Below are 20,581 nucleotides of genomic sequence, written 5' to 3'. Positions count from 1 at the left end.
TCATGTGTGGAGGCCACAGCCCTGCTTTTTGCCCTGTTTATTCCAGAAAGATTTTCAGTTCTGCTGGTGGCCTAACACCTGCAGGTCAAATCTAGAAGGTGGGATGCAGTGAGGATCTTGAGAGCACCAGGAGGCTCCATGCCAAGAGGAGAGGCAGCGGCAGAGAGTAGACCCTTTATCTGCGCACACTGGGTGGCTCAGGGCCAATGTCACTGCTGCTCTGGCCTCTGTACCACCTCACCTTTCCAAACCACATATTCTTGTGATATTTACTTGGAAAGACTTATGTTTAGTTTGATATGTATGTGTGTGTGTGTGTGCCTAGATGCATAGATGTATACCATGTTCCTGAAGGTGCCTGCAGTGGGCAGCAGAGGGGATTGAATCACTGAAACTGGAGTTATAGGCAGTTGTAAGCTGCCCAGAGTGGGTGCTGAAACTTGGATTTTCTGAAGCACTGAGCCATCTTTACAGTCAATACCAGATTTTTTAAATGCCTCTGTGCTTCTGGGAGCTGCTTGATGCTGGCACCATCTCCTAACTCACTCATGTTTTTCTTTTATCTTTGGCTTTCTATAAAGCTCTAGAAGTGCAATGAGGTCAGACAACCTCAGAAGTGTGGGGTACTGCCGCAGGGTGGTACCCAGCCCTGTGCATGCACCTGGTACAGGGTCAGTCTCCTGGAGAGCTCCATCACAAGCAGCCATGCCTGAGACAATCCTCACTCTCCAAGGTCCCAAGACACCACCCCAGAGGATCACAGGGGACTCTCCAGCTTGCCAAATGTCTTGGAGGCTCCCTCCACCTTCTCAAAGACCCAGGCTGCTCTGGGTCCCAGGCTGGCTCCCTCTCTCAAGGCATAGGCACCCTTTGTAGCACTCCTCCAGCTGCTCAGTGTGGACCAGGACTCAGCCTCCCTGGAGCCTTGCAGTGCACACAGACAGCTTTAAGCAGAGTCAGCCACACCCTCTTGGCAGGGGCAGCTGCTGGAATTCTGTGCCCTTCTAACGTCTGTCTTTGGTGACTAGGTCTGCTGTGTGGTCCCCTTACATTCATTTAGCAAGAAAATCAAGGAAAGCATTTTCTAGTACACTTTACTGTTCTCACATTTGCCCTGTGTTTTGAGACAACCAATGTCTTTAGGAGCAGGGAGGACACCCCTGAGCCTCAAATCCCCATAGATCCCCCTTGCAAGATGATATGCCCACTGCAGAGGCGGGGAAGTCTGGACGTTGGAGCCTGCAGTCTGCAGCCTCCTTTACTCTGGCCCTCTTGGCTGGTTTTTCCCACCCCCACTCCACCTGCCATGATGCTGGGTCTAGCAGGAGACAAGGCTTTCCTGGGCGCTGGGCTGCGCTGATCACTGTGAGCCTACTGTCTGATTCTGCAGAAGTGTGTATCACAGCTTCTGACTGGGCAGAAGGGGCTAGGGACAGAAGTGTGGCTCTGTGGAGACAGCACCACACTTAGGGGCAGTGCAGATCCTAGGGCACACTAGCAGGAAGCTGAAGGGAGCACTTCCTGGTACAAAGCCCCCAAGTGCAAGAAGATGAGTGTATGTCTTCTGGCTCAGTGAGGGCAGTGACGGCAGCAAGGGCAGTGTGAGAACCTCCCCACAGAAAGACAAAGGAAGGGTCAGGAAAGAGACTGAGCTCCACTGGGGGATGAAGGGAGAGGGGACAGAAGGAACATGAGTTCAGGCTGTAGTGGGCTGTGTGAGTAGGCCAAGCCCCTAGCTGGGCTGGGGCCATGTCCTATCCGTCTCAGAACTGGGGCTGGACTCCATAGGTCTGGTTTTAATCTCATTCGGGTCCCCAGCTCATTCTGAGCTGCACTTGCTGTCCTGTGCTTAGGCACAAAACCTGGGGATTACAGCTTGAGCCAGGCCTGTTCTGAGGTAGTTATGGGGTGGGGGAGCTGTAGAAGGTTTTGCAAGGGAGGTCTCACCTGCTGCACACAGTTTGACCTTAGCCCTCAACCTCCGAAGTGAACAGCAGTAACAGTAAACATTCTAGAATTTTCTCACCATTGGCCCCAGTTGCTGCCATCTCTCTGTCACCCAGAACAAACTTCCCCACCTCTAAACTTCAGTATCTTCATTACCTGCCTCACCGTGTCTAGTTGCTATGGTTGCACCAATGCCATCTCCCAGAGAGTGCTTTGCTTACCCCAACTGGCATCATGGTGCCAGGGAAAAGTCAGCTCCCTCTGCCGTCTGTGCTGAGGGGGAGACACAGCATGATTTAACAAAAAGAGAAGGGTTTGGGTTTTTTTTTTGTTGTTGTTGTTTTTTTTCTGAAAAGTGAGCTATTTGTAGCCCCAGTTGCTTGAACAGATTTTTCTTGACATAGCTTATTTTTTTCACTCATTAACTTCTTTTCCTTATGAATTAAAAAAAAAAAGTAGCATTTCGCCCACACAGAAGTCTTTTGTTTACTTCTCTTTGTACTACAGCCAGCTCTAGGACAGCAAAGCGAAGCAAGTGCCCCTGGAAGCCATAACTAACGTCTTCAACAGGTAAACGCAGGTGTGCAAGTCCCCACCCTGCCATGCCTGCTGCCTCTCTGACCCTTGAGAGAGCCCATCAGAGACTGCTGTGTGTGATTTCCCATGGGCAAAAGCCATACAGGAGTTTTGTTTAGACCTCAGCCCCTGGCTATTCCGGCCAGAGTCTATGACCTTTGTGACACTCACACTGTACACAAGGCAGAACTGGGGACGGGTCCTGAAAATCTGATAATGCCTTCATGGCCCATTTTCCTGACCTCAGCAATGTCCCCTGTGCATACAGTGTCTGTTGAGTCAAAACTATTATTACTCCTCGGCACAGCATGGCAACCTCCTTCCTCTGTGAACGACTTGAAGCTGCCCCAGGACTCACTTACAGTCATGGGTGACTAGAGTCCCAGGGCAAGGGAGCAGATTCCAGGTCTCCCACAGGACTGAGCAACTCAAGCTCCCCACAGATGTATTCACATGTGGTACCAAGCCAGGCTGCCCCTAACTGCACCCTTCAAAGTCTGTCTCTCGGGCCTCAGTGACACTCGCCCATTCACCTCCCACTGAGCACCAGACCAGCTGCACAGCTCCACAGCCATTTTACCCGAGTCAAGGGCTCATCAGAATTGTTTTATAATTTATTCCTCTTCTATACACAAGCCTCTTTCCCCTCTCCTACACTTCCCTCCGGGCCAAGTTGGCCAAGCACAACCCCCTAACTAGAGGAGACCAGGAGTGTCCCTCCCATCAGTGCCCCAGGGAAGATACTTCCTTTTTCCCCACTTTGTTTCTGCCGTTGGAGTGACAGTAACAGTCAGTTCATGCTTAATGTCCTAACTTTCCTTCCTGGGTTTCTCCAGACTCAGAACTGGCAAGCTCAGAAGTCCCAACATTGTGTTTCTGTCCCTGTCTCAGACTGCACATATTCCTTTAACAGAGTTCCAAATTCCCCCCAAGAACGTCATGAAAAAAGTCACTGGTGAAGCCAAACATAAAAGATGTGTAGACACTTTTACTTTTACATTGTTTCATACACAAAATGATTAGCATTTGATCACGTATGAGTGCCCTCTCTAGATCCCGAAGACGCACCGCAGTGTGTCATATGCCCCATCTGGTCCTTAGGCTGTAGAAGAAAGATTTGGACAATGGAACATCCCTACCCTGGTCACAGACTCTCTGGTGAGGTTTAGGCCACCACCTGGGATGTGACAGTAACACAGAAGCTATTCACACCTTGTGTGGGTCACTTAGTCCTATCAACTTTTTGAAGATTCAGAGTCACAACATCTTCATGCATAAATGTGGCTCTGAGCATGGACTTGTCTTTATGTGCCCCTCACCCCCCCTCAACCCCTCTCCAGAGGGGTAGCTGGGGAGAGCACAGATCACAGAAAACCGGGATCAGAGCTGGAGCAAGGAAGGCTAAGGTGGCCTTCGGATTGTGTCCTTCTAGCCGTACACCTCAAGTATTCCCATCTTACAACCACACCCTGCCTGCCGTGTGCTTTCCATCTTGCCCAGGTGTTTGTGTGTGTCCAGTGTAGAATGCCTAGCGCCCAGCAGACTGCAGGAGAGCTCGGGTTCTGGACTTCTGCTCAATGTACCAAGAGTAGGGCTCCAGGCCTGCCCCTTCCAAATGCTTCTTGATGGGGTGAAGAGGGGTCTTTATATCCCCTGAACTCATTCATCGGCTGCATGAAGCACAGTCCTGGGACACGCTTTATAGAATGGCCACTCGATGGAAGGTCAGAGGCCCAGAAACCAACCGGCTTCCAGCGACAGCCAAGGGAGAACAGAGTCTAGGCCTGGGCTAGATGACAGGAAGGGGAGGGGGCGTTCCGGACGAGGCCGTGGGAATAGCCCGGCTGCACTCGCGCGGCCGGGAGAACCAAAGGCCTGGGGGAAACCACAGCGGGACGCCTCAGTCCCCGCCCCCACCGGCCTCTCTGGGTCGCGCGTGGGCGCGGCGGGCGCCGATTGGCTGGCGGGCGCGCGGGCGGGGCGGGTGGTGGCGGCGCGGAGGGGCGGGTCACCCCTCAGCCGGCCTCGGCCTCCACCGCTGGTCGCCGCGCCCCGCCCGCGCGCCCGCCGCCACACGTCCCCCGCCGGCGGCCACCATGAGCACAGGACTGCGGTACAAGAGCAAGCTGGCGACCCCAGGTGAGCCCAGAGCCTGTCCGCGTGCCCGCGCGCCTTTGTCCCCGCCGCCCGCCCGCCTCTCACCGTCTGTCTCCGTCTCTCCCTTGCCCGCCGGCCCGGACCCTCCCGGACCCGCCCGGACCCGGACCACGACCCGGACCATGCAGAGGACAAACAGGTACTGGCGTTGCGCCGCTCGGCCGGTGATGAGATCGGACCGACTGTCACCCATTGTGGCACCGATGCTGGTGGCGCCCAGGCGTGACCCCGCCCCCGCCGGCCGTCACCCAGTCCTTTGGCGTTAATCGATTGTCTGTAGGGGCAGCGCCGCCGCTCCTGGGGCTACGGAGGGGAAGTGTAGGCACCGCGCTTGGTTCCCTGACCTGTATAGCAGCGGCCTAGGCACCTCCCCAGAAAGGGAGGCTGGGATAAGGGCCTCTCTCCTCTAGTCCAGGGCCAGCATCCCCTTCTTAACCTGACCGGAAGGCCTCGTGTTGGGGGTCCTGGGTGAGGCTGTAGTTATGACAGGCCAGGAACGGGGTGGGGGGAGGGGTCCACCAGTCTTCTGAGCAATACCATGGGGGCCTCTGCTTCATGCCCATGCACCTTTGTGTGTCTCTCTTCTGCACCTAAATTTGTGCTCACTGGTCTTTGGCAGAGCATCTTCCAAGACTTGGAACTTGCAAGGCTCCCCATCTGAGTCATCCTAGCACTAGCCCTCCAAATCTTGAGTACAGCCAGGCTGTGGCCTTCCAGAGGGGCTAGCCTGATTTCCCCACCCCAGGGAGAGTACCAGCCTACTGGGTAACCTGTGAAAATCCAAAGGAGCGGAGGGTTGTGAAACCAGAGTGCTGTGGAAGTGAGTGACCAAAGGGGATGTCCTCTGTGGCTTGAGCTAGGCCCTGTTTGGAGTTGAGGGGCGGGAGGCACAATTCTGACAGCAGAAGGCTTCAGCCAGCCTCGCTGGGAATGGATGCTCACACCTAGCATTGGACTCCGGAGTACTAGACAGAGTACATCATCAGGCAGAGCAAAAGCAGCTGGCAGATGGGCTGAGCTGGAGAGTCACAGTCTCCTGGCAGGGACATGCCCCGCCCAAGACTGATGAGACTCACTGGGAGGGGCTCCCCCAGGAGAACTGCCTCCCCATTCCCAGTAAGCCAGACAAAGCCTGATGGGGACACATGCTGCCCGGCTATTGTGTAAGGGAGAGGGGGGCCAGAGGCTAGGAAGACAGGGACCTAGGCTTCTCCTGGGCCTCTGGAAGGTCTTCCAAATCACCTGGCCGGGGTACTTGCTGCTTAGCACCATCCATGTTCTCCTGTCTGTTGCTGCTAGGATGGAGACCCCTCCCCCTTCCTGGTGGAGTATGAGTCCTTCAGGCCTGCATCTGCCCATCCTCTGGTTAGTTAGGAGCCAGCCTTACGCCACTCCCTATCCCCAGGCCTGAAGGAAGAGAACGCTGGGTGAATGAAGGCAGATGGAGTGAGCCCCAGAACAGTGCTGGGGCTCTGGTGTCTGAGCTGGGACCTTGTGGGCCTGGGGGAACAGTGCGGAATACCTTGGTTCCCAATATGGCTGCACAGAGCCGGGCTTAACCAGACCTCTTTCTGACTCTAACTGGGGGAGGGGGTAGAGCAGCAGTCTGGGTAGAAGGAGGTGTCTGTCTGCCCTTTGCACCCATATCTCTTCTCAGGCAGTGATGAGGACTTTGTTGGTTTTGCTGTGTATGGCTTCATATCCCTGAGGAATATTTGTTGAGCCTCCGGGACTAGAAAAAGGGGGTGCAAGGCCCCTCCCCTAGGGCTTCTCCAGGGAATACACAGGCTATGATGGCCTGCTTGGGTGATACTTAGACAGGCTGTTTGACTGGGATGTCCCGTAAGTGTGTACCTTCCCAATGAACAAGTTGAAAGGCAGTCAGTCTAAGACCTACTAGGTCTGTTCAGCATCAGGATATGGTCCAGCCAAGGGCATCTGTGTGGTCTTCCAGAGATGCCCAGCCTAGGTCGGAGATAGCAACCTGCCTAGGTGATGCTGGGCTGAGAACTGTGTTTGCGGTGGTTGGGGTGGAGTGGGATGTGGGGGCTGAGGGGTGGGACTCAGCCTAAGTGCTTCATGTAGGTCAAGCAGGAACCAGTAGCCACTTTCTGGGAGCCAGAACTGGGAGGCTTCTTTTCAGCCCTGGGATGAATGGCTCTCCTGTTGCAGCTGTGGGCTCAGGCTCCTCCCCAGGTGCTAGTCACCCCGGGGGTGCCCATAGCAAGACCCAGGGTGGAGGCCCCTCCAGGAAGCCAAGACTGATGAGGCTTCATGGAGGAGGGGTGGTACCTGCATAGGGGAGGGAGGTCTCCTGGTCCTTTGCCCACTCTGAACAGTGGCTTGTCTAGTTTCTTGCACCCTGGGGCTGGAGCTCTGATTCTGGTGGGGTTAGAAATGCGGACTGAAGAAAAGTTTGGTGGCTCACAGCCAATGGCTTCCCAATTCCTGGAACATCTGGTACCTAAAGTGTTGGCATGTTGTGAGCAGAAGTTTTGCCTAGCTGAGGGCTAGCTAAAGCTTCCAAGCTCTGAAGGAAGCCGGCCATCTGAACTCTGGCCACTGCATCCCAGGCACCCTTAATTTGTTTTTTTGAGATAGAGTCTCACTATCTCAACCCTGGCTGTCCTGTACCTCGCTATGTAGACCAGGCTGGCCCAAAACTCAAAGACAACCGCCTACCTCTATCTCTCAAGTGCTGAGATTAAAGACCTGCGCCGCTCTGCCTGTTCCCCTCACCCACAGCAGGGCTTAGTAGGGGAGATGCACTCTGTCCTCAGTGCATATGAAGATGCCACGCGGGAAAGAATTCCCCCCAATCACCCGCATGTGCACAAACGCAGGGGGCGGGTAGGAAAGAGTGAGCCCCAAGGAGTGGGGAGGGGTGTGTCTGTGGGTAGTTTGGACGCCCGAGGCATGGTTCAGGGTTTTCGGGTGAAGAGCAAGGAGAGCAAGGTGTTGGCTGGGGCCGCTTCCCCCGCGGTTGCGTGTGAGTCCGGAGCGTTCCGCAGCGCCCTCTTGTGGACGGCAGCGGCGCGACGTCCCAGAGGCAGAGTTCCGCGACCGCAGACACCTCGCCGCCCGCCTACGGACGGTCCGGACGCGGCCTCGGGTGCCACGGCTGCGCTCCGGCTCCACGCGGTGCCCCCGCCCGAGCGCCTCGGCCCGGCCCTGCCCATCGCAGCCGTTTTCTCGAGGCTCCGCCTGCGGCCCAATTTCCAGGCGACCGTTTCCCGGCGACGGCGGGCGGGGCGGTCCCCTCCGCCGCTGCCGTGGGCCCGCGAAGCCCCGCCTCGTGCTCGCACTGGAGCCGCTGCTGAGCCTCGACGCGGCCACAGCCCGCGCCCCCCGCGCAGAGGCAAGGGAATGGCTCGCACGACTTCTGAGGTCAGCGGCCTACCAGGTGGGCGACGCTCCCTCTCCGGGGCTCAGTTTTCGCGTCTTCGAAACCCGAGGCAGAAGAGGGCTTAAGCGCAGATTTACCCAGCGCAAGTCGCTTGAGATCGCTGGCCCCGACAGGCCTGACCCTGGTGTAGGGTCTGAACGAGGCCGTCAGGGCCCGCGGGGTCGCCACGATGGACTCACTGGCAGCACCCCAGGACCGCCTGGTGGAGCAGCTGCTGTCGCCGCGCACCCAGGCCCAGAGGCGACTGAAGGTGTGTGTGTGTGTCTGTGTGTGTAGAGAGAGGGTGGAATCTGGGTCATATGTTCAGTCTTGCTTGGCCAAGACCCTCTGGCTACCACAGAAGGTGGCTGGGGCTCCCAGGGCAGATGTCCACTAGGGATAGGTGTAGGGAACACAGACCTTGGCGGGGGAGGCTCGGTACCGCAGTCTATAAATAGCCCTCGCTCGGATGCTGCTTCAGGAACCACCACCCCCAAGCTTGGATCTGGGCCAGACAAGCCACCCACCTCTGGATACTCCGGGGATGAATTTGTACTGAGGTCTGGCTATTTCCACCCATAGAGGTCCTTGGATGTGTCTGAGGGGTCTCAGTGGGTCCCACCACCCACCTCAGGGGATGCTCCTGTGGGGCTGACATTCCTCATTCCCCACCCCCCAGTCTTGGGTTTCTGCTGAAGCTGGAGTGGGTGCCTTTTCCTGCTACCCCCTCACATACCTTCCTCCTTCCAGCCTCTGCTTATAGCCCTCACTCCATTTTTTTGTTGACGAAGTGACCCTTGCTAGGGGCTGTGCTTTCTGCTCTTCTGAGCAACATAAAAGATAGGGCCTTGGGCTTCCACTGGAGATAAGGATATGCCACTGACCTGCCCCCAACCACCCCTGCCCTCAGGACATCGACAAGCAGTACGTTGGCTTCGCCACACTGCCCAACCAGGTGCACCGCAAGTCTGTCAAGAAAGGTTTCGACTTCACGCTCATGGTGGCTGGTGAGTGGCCAAACGTCTAGGTGGAGCCTGTGGGCCAGACTGTCTCAGCCCCAATCTAATCCAGCTCTTTGACTGTTCCTATGGCCAGGTGAGTCCGGCCTGGGGAAGTCCACCCTTGTCCATAGCCTCTTTCTGACCGACCTGTATAAGGACCGGAAACTGCTGAGTGCTGAAGGTGAGTAGCCTTCATGAAGTCACCGATCCACTGGCCCCTGCCCTGAGAAACTTCAGAGGGCACCCACACTCTGCCTGAGGCAAGGGCCCCTGACTGGGGGTGAGGAGGAGTGGCCAGGAGTATACAGTCAGACAGAGACTGAAGCCAAGGCACCAGGGTGGGTAAGGACAGGGTGCCTTGCTGCCCAGAGAAAAGGTGGCAATAGCCTGCAAACACTCCCTCCCCTTCCTCTGCAGAACGCATCAACCAGACGGTAGAGATCCTGAAACACACTGTAGACATTGAGGAGAAGGGGGTCAAGTTAAAGCTCACCATTGTGGACACGCCCGGCTTTGGGGATGCGGTGAACAACTCTGAATGGTGAGGAACGGGACTCCTGCCCCCAAGTGCCACGACCTAGCAAGCAGCTCTGAGAGCTAGCTCACTTCTTTCTCCCTCCTGCGCCTCTAGTTGGAAGCCCATCACTGACTATGTGGACCAGCAGTTTGAGCAGTATTTCCGTGATGAAAGTGGCCTGAACCGCAAGAACATCCAGGACAACCGGGTACACTGCTGCCTGTACTTCATCTCCCCGTTTGGACACGGGTGTGTGGCCGTCCTGGTGCCTGGGCTCAGGGTGGATGTTCCTGTCACTGCATCACTGCCCCCTCCCCCCCAGCAATGCCCACCCTACTCTCTCTCTCTCTCTCTCTCTGCAGACTGAGACCAGTGGATGTAGGCTTCATGAAGGCGCTGCATGAGAAGGTGAACATCGTCCCACTCATCGCCAAAGCGGACTGCCTGGTGCCCAGTGAGATCCGGAAGCTGAAGGACAGAGTGAGTCTTCTGTAGCTAGCCAAGGGGGCCTGGCCAAAAACTCCAGGGGAGCTGGCCCATGCCAAGTCAAGCTCTCTCTCTCTCTCTCTCTCTCTCTCTCTCTCTCTCTCTCTCTCTCTCTCTCTCTCTCGCCTGCTGCAGATCCGTGAGGAGATCGACAAGTTTGGGATCCATGTGTACCAGTTTCCAGAATGTGATTCAGATGAAGATGAAGACTTCAAGCAACAGGACCGGGAACTGAAGGTGAACCAGGAGGGGTGGGGCCAGGAGGGGTGGGGCAGAGCATTGGAGGCCACGCAAACCCGGGGGTGGGGGCTGAGCACCCAGGTGCAGCATGATGAGAGCAGGGGTCATTTGCTCACCGAAAAGAGGGTCTGTGCTCAGTCTTGAGGGTTACAGGATAAGGAAGTCCCTGGTATCCCTGTCTGGTCGGTGGTGGGTCATGTGACCCTCCCCAGGGTGCTTACTTGAGCACTTATGGGTACCATTCTCACCTGCTTTCCAAGAATCAGCCCAGTGGCCCAGAGATGTGGCAAGTTCTAGTATCCGAGATAGAAAGCTCCAGAGGGTGGTGGCTTTGAATACCCCAGAGGCCAGAGAGGTTATGACAGAAAGCTAAGCCAGGAACTAGGGCCTTTGGGCCAGAAGCAGATGGCAGCGCCATCTACCAGTAAGCATGGTCTTGGCTCTGACTTGAACCGTGGAGGAAGCTCCTGGAAGCATCCAGTGCCAGAGAAGTGCATGGTGTGGCAGAAACCCCAAGGCCTTTAGCCCCGCTGGCTTTGTGGCTTTTGTGGGTAGCGAAGACACCCACAGAGGGACCCTGCCATGGGAGGGGGATGATGGCAGTGCTGGAATGGCCTCAGCCTCTGAGCCAGCTGCTCTTACAGACTAGGCTGGGCTGGGTCCTTGCTCCCCTTCCCCAGGAAAGTGCACCCTTCGCCGTTATTGGCAGCAACACTGTGGTGGAGGCCAAGGGGCAGCGGGTCCGGGGGCGACTGTACCCCTGGGGGATCGTCGAAGGTGAGATGAGGCAGGAGGCTGGGTGAGGGGTGGGAGGCTCCCCTAGACTGACACCGACTCATGGTCGCTCCTGCCCACAGTGGAGAATCAGGCACACTGCGACTTTGTGAAGCTCCGCAACATGCTCATCCGCACTCACATGCACGACCTCAAAGATGTGACGTGCGACGTGCACTATGAGAACTACCGTGCCCACTGCATCCAGCAGATGACCAGGTGGGCCACCCACACCGGTAGCGGGCCAGGCGGCTCCACCCTCCTAAACCGAACCTCCCAACAAGCACAGCCCTCTCATTCCACAGCAAACTCACCCAGGACAGCCGCATGGAGAGCCCCATCCCTATCCTCCCACTACCCACACCGGATGCGGAGACTGAGAAGCTCATCAGGATGAAGGATGAAGAGGTGGGTGGATACAGGAGTAGGGCTGAGATTGTGAACGGGGTAGGGAGGAGAAGCAGAGGGCAGAGCTCCACCTCTCCTGCCTCTTCTCACTCTGACTTGGGTCGCCCCCCACCACCAGCTAAGGCGCATGCAGGAGATGTTGCAGAAGATGAAGCAGCAAATGCAAGACCAGTGACACCCGCCCCAGCCCCACGTCGTCGTCGACAAGGATAGACAGCCGGCCAGTTTCCGGGCTGGTCCTTCCTACCCCTGGATCCCAGACTGTCCTGGATTCCACCCTGGGTTCATCTGGATCTCAGAAGGCCTGGACCTCACCCTAATCCAAAGTGGCTTTGACCAGACTGTTCAGACCTGGAGCCACAGAGCCACAGCCCCCAGATGACCCTAATTTATTCTCGGCGTCCACCCTTCCTGGTCATTTGTATCTGCTTCCGAGTGGTCTGAATCACAGCCCCTCCCCAACCTCCTGCCCCCACCCCACCCCGCACCTCCCCGCCTGTCTTAAGGGAACAAGATGTGCACAACCTCCAAGATCTCCCTTCCTAGAAGATCACTGCCCCCCAGCGGGCCAATAAACCAGGGTAGAGGAGGGACGTGGATGCAGGATCTTGGGTCTATTACCCAAGCTAGTGCTGCAGAGTGGAGTTGGGAGGCCCCCCTCTGCCGATTCCAGTGGGCTATGAAGCATTTGCTAATGGCCTACTGAGCGCGGAAGTAGGCCGGTTCCTCCCTTACTCCCTAATCATGCTCTGTTCAGAATCGGAGGCGGCGGGGTTTGGAGGCTGAGGTCTTTAGGAAGACCCCAGATCTAGAGGCTTCTGGGAGGAAGGCGGGGCCACGATGCTCTAGACCCTCGCGCCCCTTCCTGAGTCTACCTGAAGGACTCCAAGGGCGGTAGAAACGGGGTGTCCCCTATGCCTAGACTACTTTTGTCCACCCATAGGTCAAGGTCTTTTCTTCCCGGCAGCTCTGTTGCACAAGGATTCCAGCCCTTGGCCTCCTCCATATCTCCACCCGCATGATTCCTCCCCACACACCCCATGCTCTGTTTTGTTCAGTTGTGAATGCCGCGTCCTGTCCTGGTGACAGGAGAACAAAGTTGGTGAACGTCGCACCGAGTGTCCGAGTGTTCCATGAGCCCCTGGGAGCGGGCGGGGGGGCGGAAGCCCGGGCTGCCTGCGGCCCCAGGCGATAGTACCCTATCTGCCTTCGCAACGCCCTTGCGCGCCGGCTCGGAGTTATTTCTGGCTAGGCGGCAGAATTGTGGTCTGTTGCTGTAGACTCAGGCAGGCTCTGGGGCCAACGCCTCTCCAGAACGAAGTAGGCCACCATCCTCTCGCCATGGGCTCCCGTGAGTTCTGGGGTCGGGTCTGCAGCTTTCTGGGAAGAGCCACGGTCAGGAGGTGTTCTAGTTTGGGCATCAATAGGCAAAGTCTTGGATCAGAGGTGGATGGAAACTCGAGCCAGCGTCCAGGGTGGCCGGGGTGGAGGGACCTGAGGACTCGTGGGATGCTGGTCCTAGGAGCTGGCGGGAGCAGCGCCGACGGTCCCAAGGATGCTCCCGCCTCATCCTAGTGCTTCTCTTTCAGGGCCCCGTGGGGCGCTGAGCCTGCTGCTTCTGTTGCTAGCGCCGCCCAGCCGCCCAGCCTCTGGCTGCCCCGCGCCATGCAGCTGCGCAGGGACGCTCGTGGACTGTGGGCGCCGCGGGCTGACCTGGGCGTCGCTGCCGGCTGCCTTCCCTCCCGACACCACCGAATTGGTGCTGACCGGCAACAACCTGACGGCGCTGCCGCCCGGGCTTCTGGACGCGTTGCCTGCTCTGCGCGCAGCACACCTGGGCGCCAACCCCTGGCGCTGCGACTGCAGCCTATTGCCGCTGCGCGCCTGGCTGGCCGGCCGCCCGGAGCGCGCGCCCTACCGCGACCTGCGCTGTGTCGCGCCCCCGGCGCTGCGCGGCCGCTTGCTGCCCTACGTGGCGGAGGATGAGCTGCGGGCCGCGTGCGCACCCGGTCTACTCTGCTGGGGAGCTCTGGTGGCCCAGCTAGCGCTGCTGGTCCTCGGGCTGCTACACGCGCTGCTGCTGGCACTTCTACTAGGTCGCCTGCGGAGGCTGCGCGCGCGCGCGCGCGCACGCTCCATCCAAGAGTTCTCTCTCACAGCCCCGCTGGTGGCCGAGTCGGCCGGAGATCGTGCATCCTAAGAAAGGACAGGCGCTGAGCAACAAGGACCTGCAGATTTTACAGGTCTCTGCCTGAGGACCCTCACCTTCACCTGGATCTGCCTTGGCCTCTACCCTTGCCCAACCTCCCAGACCCAAGCTCTGCAAGCCTGAATCAACATGGTGCCAAACTGATTCCAGTACTACCAGAGTGAAGCAACCTTGAGTCTTCAGAGCCTAGAGTGATGGAACAGCCCAGTCAGTCTCCTGCCAGACTCCTCACTGAATAAACCGTTCTCCTCATTTGGCGGTTTCTGTACCACCCGACTTTGCCAAATTCTAGAAAGGGCCTGAGGGAATGTTGTTAAAAGGGACATAATCACTTCTTCACACACTGCCAAACTGGTCTAGGGCAAGCAGGAGTCAATGGATAAAACTCCCTGTTCCCAGCTGTCTCCGAGTTCATTCTTAGTGTGAATGCTGTGAATAGAGAGGTCCCTCTGGCACTGAGGAGGCTTGAAACAGCACAGGCAGGCAGCTTGGTCCTCAGAGAGTTGGCTTGTGTGGACAACAAGGGTCATGAGAACCTTTCAAGGACAACTTAGGAGTTGAGGTGACCCTGCTGTGTGGACAGCTGTTAGAGCGCCCAGAGACAGATGGGAGTTGGGATGACTCAAAACCAGGTGACTGTAGCCTGTGGCCCAGTGGGGACTCCATGGGCCATGAACTCTGAAGGGTAGGGAAGGCCAAGTGACAGAGACATGACCTAAGGGGCTGCAGGTATGAGTTTAACCAGAGTCTCTGAAATGTGCCGTGGAGTGAATCAGGCCTCCTCCCACAACCCTGGACCCTCCAAGTGTTCTCAGATCTTCCTATCCCATCTCACCGACTGACAGCCCCAGCAGTCTCAGCCCTCCTGACAGTTCCCCCTGCCTAACAGAACAGTCGCCACGCATTACCCCACACCTGCCCAGCTCATTATATATGCTATTTCTAACCTGGTTCAAGGTTCTCCAGCAAGTCCCCTACCTCACAGCTCAGGACAGAGAACACTTCCCAGCTACTCTGGAGCTGGAAAACTAGGTACAGTTTCCTCCCTGGGTACCCAAAGGAGCAGAATGGCACATCTTCCCGTACTGGAACCAGCCTGGGTACCAAGCTTGATGTGAGTCCCACCTGATTGCCTCTACACATACTGGATGCTTTTGTTCCTGAAAATCCTGATCCTGATGAAGAACCATGGGTCCGGGCACAGGAAAGCACTAGGCCTCCTCTGACCACCACTGACCAGGTCGGGAGGCTGTAGCTGACACGGCCTTTGTCTTGGCCTTTGTGGAACAAGACAGATGACCCTCCAGTAGGCTGATGCTATCTAGAGGCTGCCAGTCAGACTTGAGGCATAAGCCACCCCCCTCCTTTGTGGGCAGGGGCAGGGCATCCGGCCCATTGTGGGCTGCAGGGAACTGTGAACTTGTCCATCCGGCCTTATCAATGCATCAGGGACAGGGACAGTGGTCCTCTTTGTTCACCCTCCCCAGGGGTGGCCTGTCACCCCAGAAGCCCTGGTTGAGGTACACAGATAACACCTTAAAGTCAGTTGAACACAGTATGGGGAGGGGCATCCCCTCTGCTTTTCAGAGGAGCAAACCAGGTGTCAAGAAACTCTTCAAGCTCCCATCCCTTTCTGTGGCTATAATGGAGCAGAGCTGAGACAGGCTCCCTGGGTCCCCACGCTCCTCCTCCTTTAGGGGACAGTGCCAGGGCCTAGCAGGAGCTGTAGGAAAGAGCTCAGGCTCAGTTCACACTGCTCACAGGGCTTGAAGGCTCCAGGACCAGTGTCTTGCTGAGGGTCTGGGTTTGGGATTTCTGAAGGACAGAGGCCACTGTCTTTCTGTCCCTGTCCTGAAGAGGAACGGCTCTGCTACCAAAGAAACACATCTGGCATCATTGTATTCAGACAGAAGGGTGGACTTCTCGTTTGCTGGTTTGTCCAGGAGACCCCTCTTGCAAGACTGGCTGGTGCCAAGACTCCAGCCTGGCTTCAGTGGCTGGCTCTGCTAGTGGCTTGGGAATTTCTCCAATTCTAACTCCTGACCCTAAGCTGACCCTCCACGTGCTTAGCCTGGGGTCTCAGCCTCCAACAAATGTGGGGAAGTGGATGGTCCCAGCTCAGTGCTCCTGAATGCACACTCCTCCTCCTCAACCCAGCCTCCACCATTGTCATCTACTTCAGAGACAACACACCTGCCCTGGAGTCTCCTCCCCAGCCACCAACTCATCCCCTCTGTGGTCTGGCCCTCCTTCCAGATGAGCGTAAGTCACAGGGCCCCTCTCAGAGGCATATTTAATATAGCTACAAAGACATGGCCTGGGCTGGTTGATTCTGAGTCCTTCTGATGGAACTCAGAAGTCAGAGGTGACTACACCACACTGCCCACCCATCCTCTGGGCCCCGAGACTTCAGCTTTAAAGGGAGGCCCAAGACTTAGCTTTTGTGTACCTGCCCTACTCTCTACATCCATCACACCCGTGCCCACCACAGCGGGTCTGCCCTTGCTCCTGTGGCTTTCATCCTTATTCAAGACCTCACTCAAACTAAGAGATTTCCTGCCTCGGCTAGGCTAGTACAGGGCACAGAGGTACATTTAGAGAGGTCAAGCCACCTGTGCAGCCTGTACTGCCTGCCATCCAGCTAAAGATGGCCAAGGAGCTGAATAGATGGAGTTCCAGTAAGGCTACAAAAGATCACCAGGCTTGGCATAGACAGAGTAGTGACCTCCCGCAGAGAGCTTCTATCTCATTGTGAAATAGATATGTGCTGCTGCTTTGGCCCTCTTGTTTTAAACTGCCGGTTGTTTAGCCCCGCTTTCCCCTCAAGCACCATGACCTCCGACTGGCACCAGAGGGCGCTAGCGATCCGTAAAAGACTCAGAGCTCGGCGTGCAGTAGGCAACGAGGGACAGCAGTCCCTAGAGAAAGAGAGCAGGGACCATCCAGACTGCTCAGACTGCAGAGAGGGGTTGGCAGGTCATTCCCTCCGGGGATGGAGAGGAGGGCACTGCGAGGTCGCTGACAGACGCGAAGAAGATGAGTGCAGTCCCTCTTCTTCCTATCCTTTTGGCACACTGACAACCGGTCAACCGCAAAGATAAGGACCTCTTCCGCCTGGCGGGAAAGACGTGGGCCAATCCAGGTGCGCTCCCCACCCCATGTTTGCTCCGTAAACATTCACTGACCCCCGCTGTGTGCATTGTGAGGGGGTGGGGCTGACAACAACCAGAGCTGGACTCCCACCATTTCTGTGAGGGGAAAGCCCAAAGACTCAAAAAAGGAGGCTCCAGCATCTCTAGGCTTCCCTGGTGACCAGGGAAGCAATGGGGTTCTCCATGAGTCTTCTCTAGCCTGGAGAAGCCTTGAAACTGGGCTGACCTGCTTGAGGACATCACAAGGAGGACGCCCAGGGAAAGGTGGGGAGTGGGGGGTGGGGGGGCCCAGACTAGCCACTTAGGAGGGGGAGGCCCGCACCCGCTACCCAGACAGAGCAACAACATTGGGGTGGGTGGCCCATAGCTCACTGCAGCGTCTGCGCCCACCCCCAGCGTTTCCGATGGAAGACAGGCGGCAAGCGATAAATCACCAGCTCCCACTCCCACCCACCCAGGGCTAACTGGTGGGCAAGAAGGGCAGTGAGGGCTGTGTGTCACAGAGACAAGGCCTGTGACAGAGACAGGAGACAAGCTAGAGCCAGAGGCCTTCTGACACCAGCCAGTTCCTTGCTGAGGTGTCTGAGTTCCCCAGGTACCCTTTCCATAAAGCCCATCTGGAAACCAGCTGAGAACCATCCCACCACACTGACCCCAACTTGAGGTGTGTGCAGTGCCTCCCGCAGCAAACTTCAGCTCCTCTGAGAGGGCCATAAATCAGCAGGGGGCACTTGGAGTAGTGTCCCCAGTAGAGTGAGGGTCTTTGGGGGTCACTGATCCTAGTGACTGGGCCTGGCCTTGGCTGTGTCTCTCCCTTCTTAAACAGCTCTTGTGGGACCTCCCAGCCCCCAACCCTTTCTGGACAGTATTGTCTGGCCTGGAGCCCTCCACACCGTGTACTCTATAAATGGCTGCACATGCTTTCTGACTTCTTTTCTCAAAGACAAGAAAAAGTTACAAGGCCTAATGTGCTCTCCTTAGGAGAACCCCTGGGGGCCCCTGATCCCACAGAAACTGTGAGGATCATCAGGTCCTCCCCAGTGAAGCTGTCTCTAGGGTTCTGCTGTGTCCAAGAAAATGCTGTCCGTGCCTCCTTCCATTCGGTCTTCCTGTCACCTACTCTACCCAGAGTGCCTATGGCTGGCTGGACAAAGAGTGTTGAGAGATGAGCCAAGGTGCCCCCAGGTGTGAGACACTCAAGCGCACGTGAGAGCACACACACACACACACACACACACACACACACACACAGGGGTGAAGTCAGTTGCAGTAGGAGAAGCCTGGTGAGAGTCGAGGGCCAGGCTATGAGCCCTCCCTGCAGGGCATATTCCTAGTTCTACTGCCCATTTCCCTAACCAGAGCTCTCCTCAGGACCCAAGTGTGGAGTCAAGGTCACTTGTGCACTAAAAACAAAACAGATTTCTCCTGTAACTTATCTGTGAAATGGGGCTGGGGGTACCCAAGGGGCTCCTCCTGAAAATATCCTAGGAACCCTTAAGATTGTGCCTGAGAGACACTGTATGGCCTGGGGCTTGACCCTCAGAGCAAACCCTTAGGTCAATCACTAGACACATCTCAGAAGAGGGACAGTGGAGGTTGAGGCTTCAAGTTAGAGCTGGAGCTCAGGATTTTTTTGGCCTTAAACTCAGTGAAGATCCGTGCTCCATCCCTCATCCCAGCTCCTGCTTTTGCTGGGGTAGCTCTCACTGCAGTCATCCTGGGGGGGCTCACCTAACTGTGTTTGTCTAAGCACACCAAATGCATCAGGAGCTCTGGACCGGGCTGACCCATGTATGGCAGAAGGGTGCAAGGGATTCTTCCACAGATGCCAACCTGTTCCCTCTCCACTCAGGGTGTGGCTTTGTCTCCTTCTGTATCACACAGACCTGGGGCTCCCCGAGGTTACTGAGCCCCCCAAGTGGGTAACAGAACGCTTGAAGGGCTAAAAGGTGAGCATGCTAGCTTGCCCAGAGGACTCCCAGGATCAGAGAAATAACTCCCCACAGCAGCTGATTTGTATGGGTAAACCTCAGAAGCCATTCCTTGAAGGAAAACCATGTGGAAGCTGAGGAGTCAAGGTGAGATAGAGGCAGGACCCCCAAGCAGCTCTGGCTAGTGGAGCTGTCCAAGGCACCGGTGTCCCAGTGAAGGGCTTGGAGCTTCTATTTTGAGTAGGTGCCTGCAGGCAGGCCAAAGGCAAACTCTGCCTGGTGTTGGAATCTACTGTGATGTGTTGGGGTTTGATGGCTGGAGTTTGCTTTGCTCTGTGCTTTGTTTATTTAAAGATGCTCTAGAAGAATTCCTGCCAGTCTTCACAGACTGGGGGAAGAGGCTTCTGTCTGAGCAGGACTGGGGCGGAGCACTGACGGCACCTGTCTCAGCTCGCCTGCTGTTGACTGTATTGAGCCTTACACTCGCTGAGGGTACCTGCACATGTAGACTGTCACCTTCCTTCAGGGGTACAGGTTGGGGGTCTGGGGGAGGAAAGCCCAGGCCAGCTCCCTGTGGTGGGCTGGGAGAACACAGGAAACCATGGATTTCACCTGTGGAAGATGTGAGGCAAGACCTTTGAGGTAGCCTTGAGTTCTCTGTTTAAGGGTCCCTATTTTGTGGGCCTCTGCTCTGTGGAGCCCTGGTTAGGGACTCCTAGTTTCTGTGTCTAGTCTCAGAAATTCCTACTGAGCCAACCTATCTTCGGCAGGTACCTGTTTCAGAGTTGCCAGTCTGGGAGTCAAAAACCCTTGTCTCCTTATTTGGGGGGTGCCAGGATTATTCTGTACCTACTCCTGGACATTAGCCAACACTTCCACCAGAATGCCTCCAAAAGACGCCACTCACAAGCCTCTTGGGGCAAAATCAGGAAAATTGGCCAAAGTATGAGAAACATGAGCGCCTGGTCCCTACGGGAGTGCAGACCAACGCTTATGAAGAGAAAGAGCCTTGGGCCTACTCATCCACTTCTCAGGATCACTCCCTGAATCCATCCCCAGTCCTCCCGGGTCCTCCCAGAGGCTCCTTGAAGTCCTCCTCAAGTACTCAGAACTAGGCATCTGTACTTGGCTCAGCAGCAGCAGATGACAAGGACAGAGACATCCGTTGGTGACAGCAAAACTACAAGCCAGGAGTTATTCCATGACCTGGCATGAAGCGATCCTGGAAGCTACCCACAAAGGGGCCAGGCAGAATGACAGCTCTGATCTCTTGTTATTGTCTATTCAGTGACCAACTAACAAGGCTGGCTTGCCTGCCTCCCTCACCTCCAGTGCTAGTCAGGCCCCAAGGATGAAGATCCCCAAATAGCATGTCTGAGGTATCACCTACCCTTGTCTTGCCTGTCATGGTCTTGACACCCTTGTTCTTTTATCTCTGCTTTGTATCCCGTGCAGTATCTCCTCTCATCTCGTACCACCCTCCTTGAGGCCTGTCTTGGTTGCTAGGGATCCTAAACACACATATGTGCACACACAGCCTTTAGAGAATCACCTTCCCTGTTTTAGCTTCTCTGGGAAAGTTCACATCTCCGAGGGTGGGTCAAAGCCATGCAGTTAGCCGAACATGTTCTGGATGGCAAGCCTCTATGTCCCCAAACATGCTTGGCTGGGCTACTATTTAAAAATGTCTAAGCACAGCTGGGCATAGTGGCACACGCCTTTAATCCCAGCACTCGGGAGGCAGAGGCAGGCGGATTTCTGAGTTCGAGGCCAGCCTGGTCTACAAAGTGAGTTCCAG

At 56.3% G+C, this 20,581-nt stretch overlaps 2 protein-coding genes across 5 annotated transcripts; both read left to right on the top strand.

The window, feature by feature from the left end:
• The first annotated feature begins 4,530 nt into the window (after positions 1 to 4,530).
• Septin5 (septin 5) lies at positions 4,531 to 12,602 on the top strand. 4 transcript variants are annotated; one of them, XM_021184885.2, is made up of 12 exons: positions 4,531 to 4,662; positions 4,809 to 4,819; positions 8,976 to 9,072; positions 9,161 to 9,247; positions 9,484 to 9,607; positions 9,698 to 9,832; positions 9,946 to 10,063; positions 10,205 to 10,306; positions 10,990 to 11,086; positions 11,167 to 11,302; positions 11,389 to 11,491; positions 11,610 to 12,602. In XM_021184885.2, exons 1-12 carry the CDS (start codon positions 4,620 to 4,622, stop codon positions 11,664 to 11,666), a joined length of 1,110 nt encoding a protein of 369 aa, XP_021040544.1. In that variant the 5' UTR covers positions 4,531 to 4,619; the 3' UTR covers positions 11,667 to 12,602. The 4 variants fall into 4 exon arrangements, with proteins under 4 accessions (XP_021040544.1, XP_021040543.1, XP_021040545.1 ...); XM_021184884.2 differs by having other exon boundaries at positions 10,954 to 11,086; XM_021184886.2 differs by lacking the exons at positions 4,531 to 4,662; positions 4,809 to 4,819 and adding an exon at positions 7,820 to 8,336.
• Gp1bb (glycoprotein Ib platelet subunit beta) lies at positions 12,010 to 14,102 on the top strand. Its single transcript, XM_021184887.2, has 2 exons — positions 12,010 to 12,842; positions 13,081 to 14,102. The coding sequence occupies exons 1-2, from the start codon at positions 12,833 to 12,835 to the stop codon at positions 13,689 to 13,691; spliced, it is 621 nt and encodes a 206-aa protein (XP_021040546.1). The 5' UTR covers positions 12,010 to 12,832; the 3' UTR covers positions 13,692 to 14,102.
• The last annotated feature ends 6,479 nt before the right edge of the window (positions 14,103 to 20,581 follow it).

Source organism: Mus caroli, chromosome 16 (assembly GCF_900094665.2).
Source record: "Mus caroli chromosome 16, CAROLI_EIJ_v1.1, whole genome shotgun sequence".
Classification (NCBI taxonomy): domain Eukaryota; kingdom Metazoa; phylum Chordata; class Mammalia; order Rodentia; family Muridae; genus Mus; species Mus caroli.
Note: the sequence above shows the minus strand (reverse complement) of the source record. Positions and strands in the feature narration are given on the sequence as shown.

Excerpts from the sequence above, each read along its gene's own strand:
- Septin5 (XM_021184883.2), top strand. The coding sequence starts at position 8,256 with ATGGACTCACTGGCAGCACCCCAGGACCGCCTGGTGGAGCAGCTGCTG. Across the intron at positions 9,608-9,697 it reads GCGGTGAACAACTCTGAATG|TTGGAAGCCCATCACTGACT; the intron begins GTGAGGAACGGG and ends CTGCGCCTCTAG. Across the intron at positions 11,087-11,166 it reads CCCCTGGGGGATCGTCGAAG|TGGAGAATCAGGCACACTGC; the intron begins GTGAGATGAGGC and ends TCCTGCCCACAG.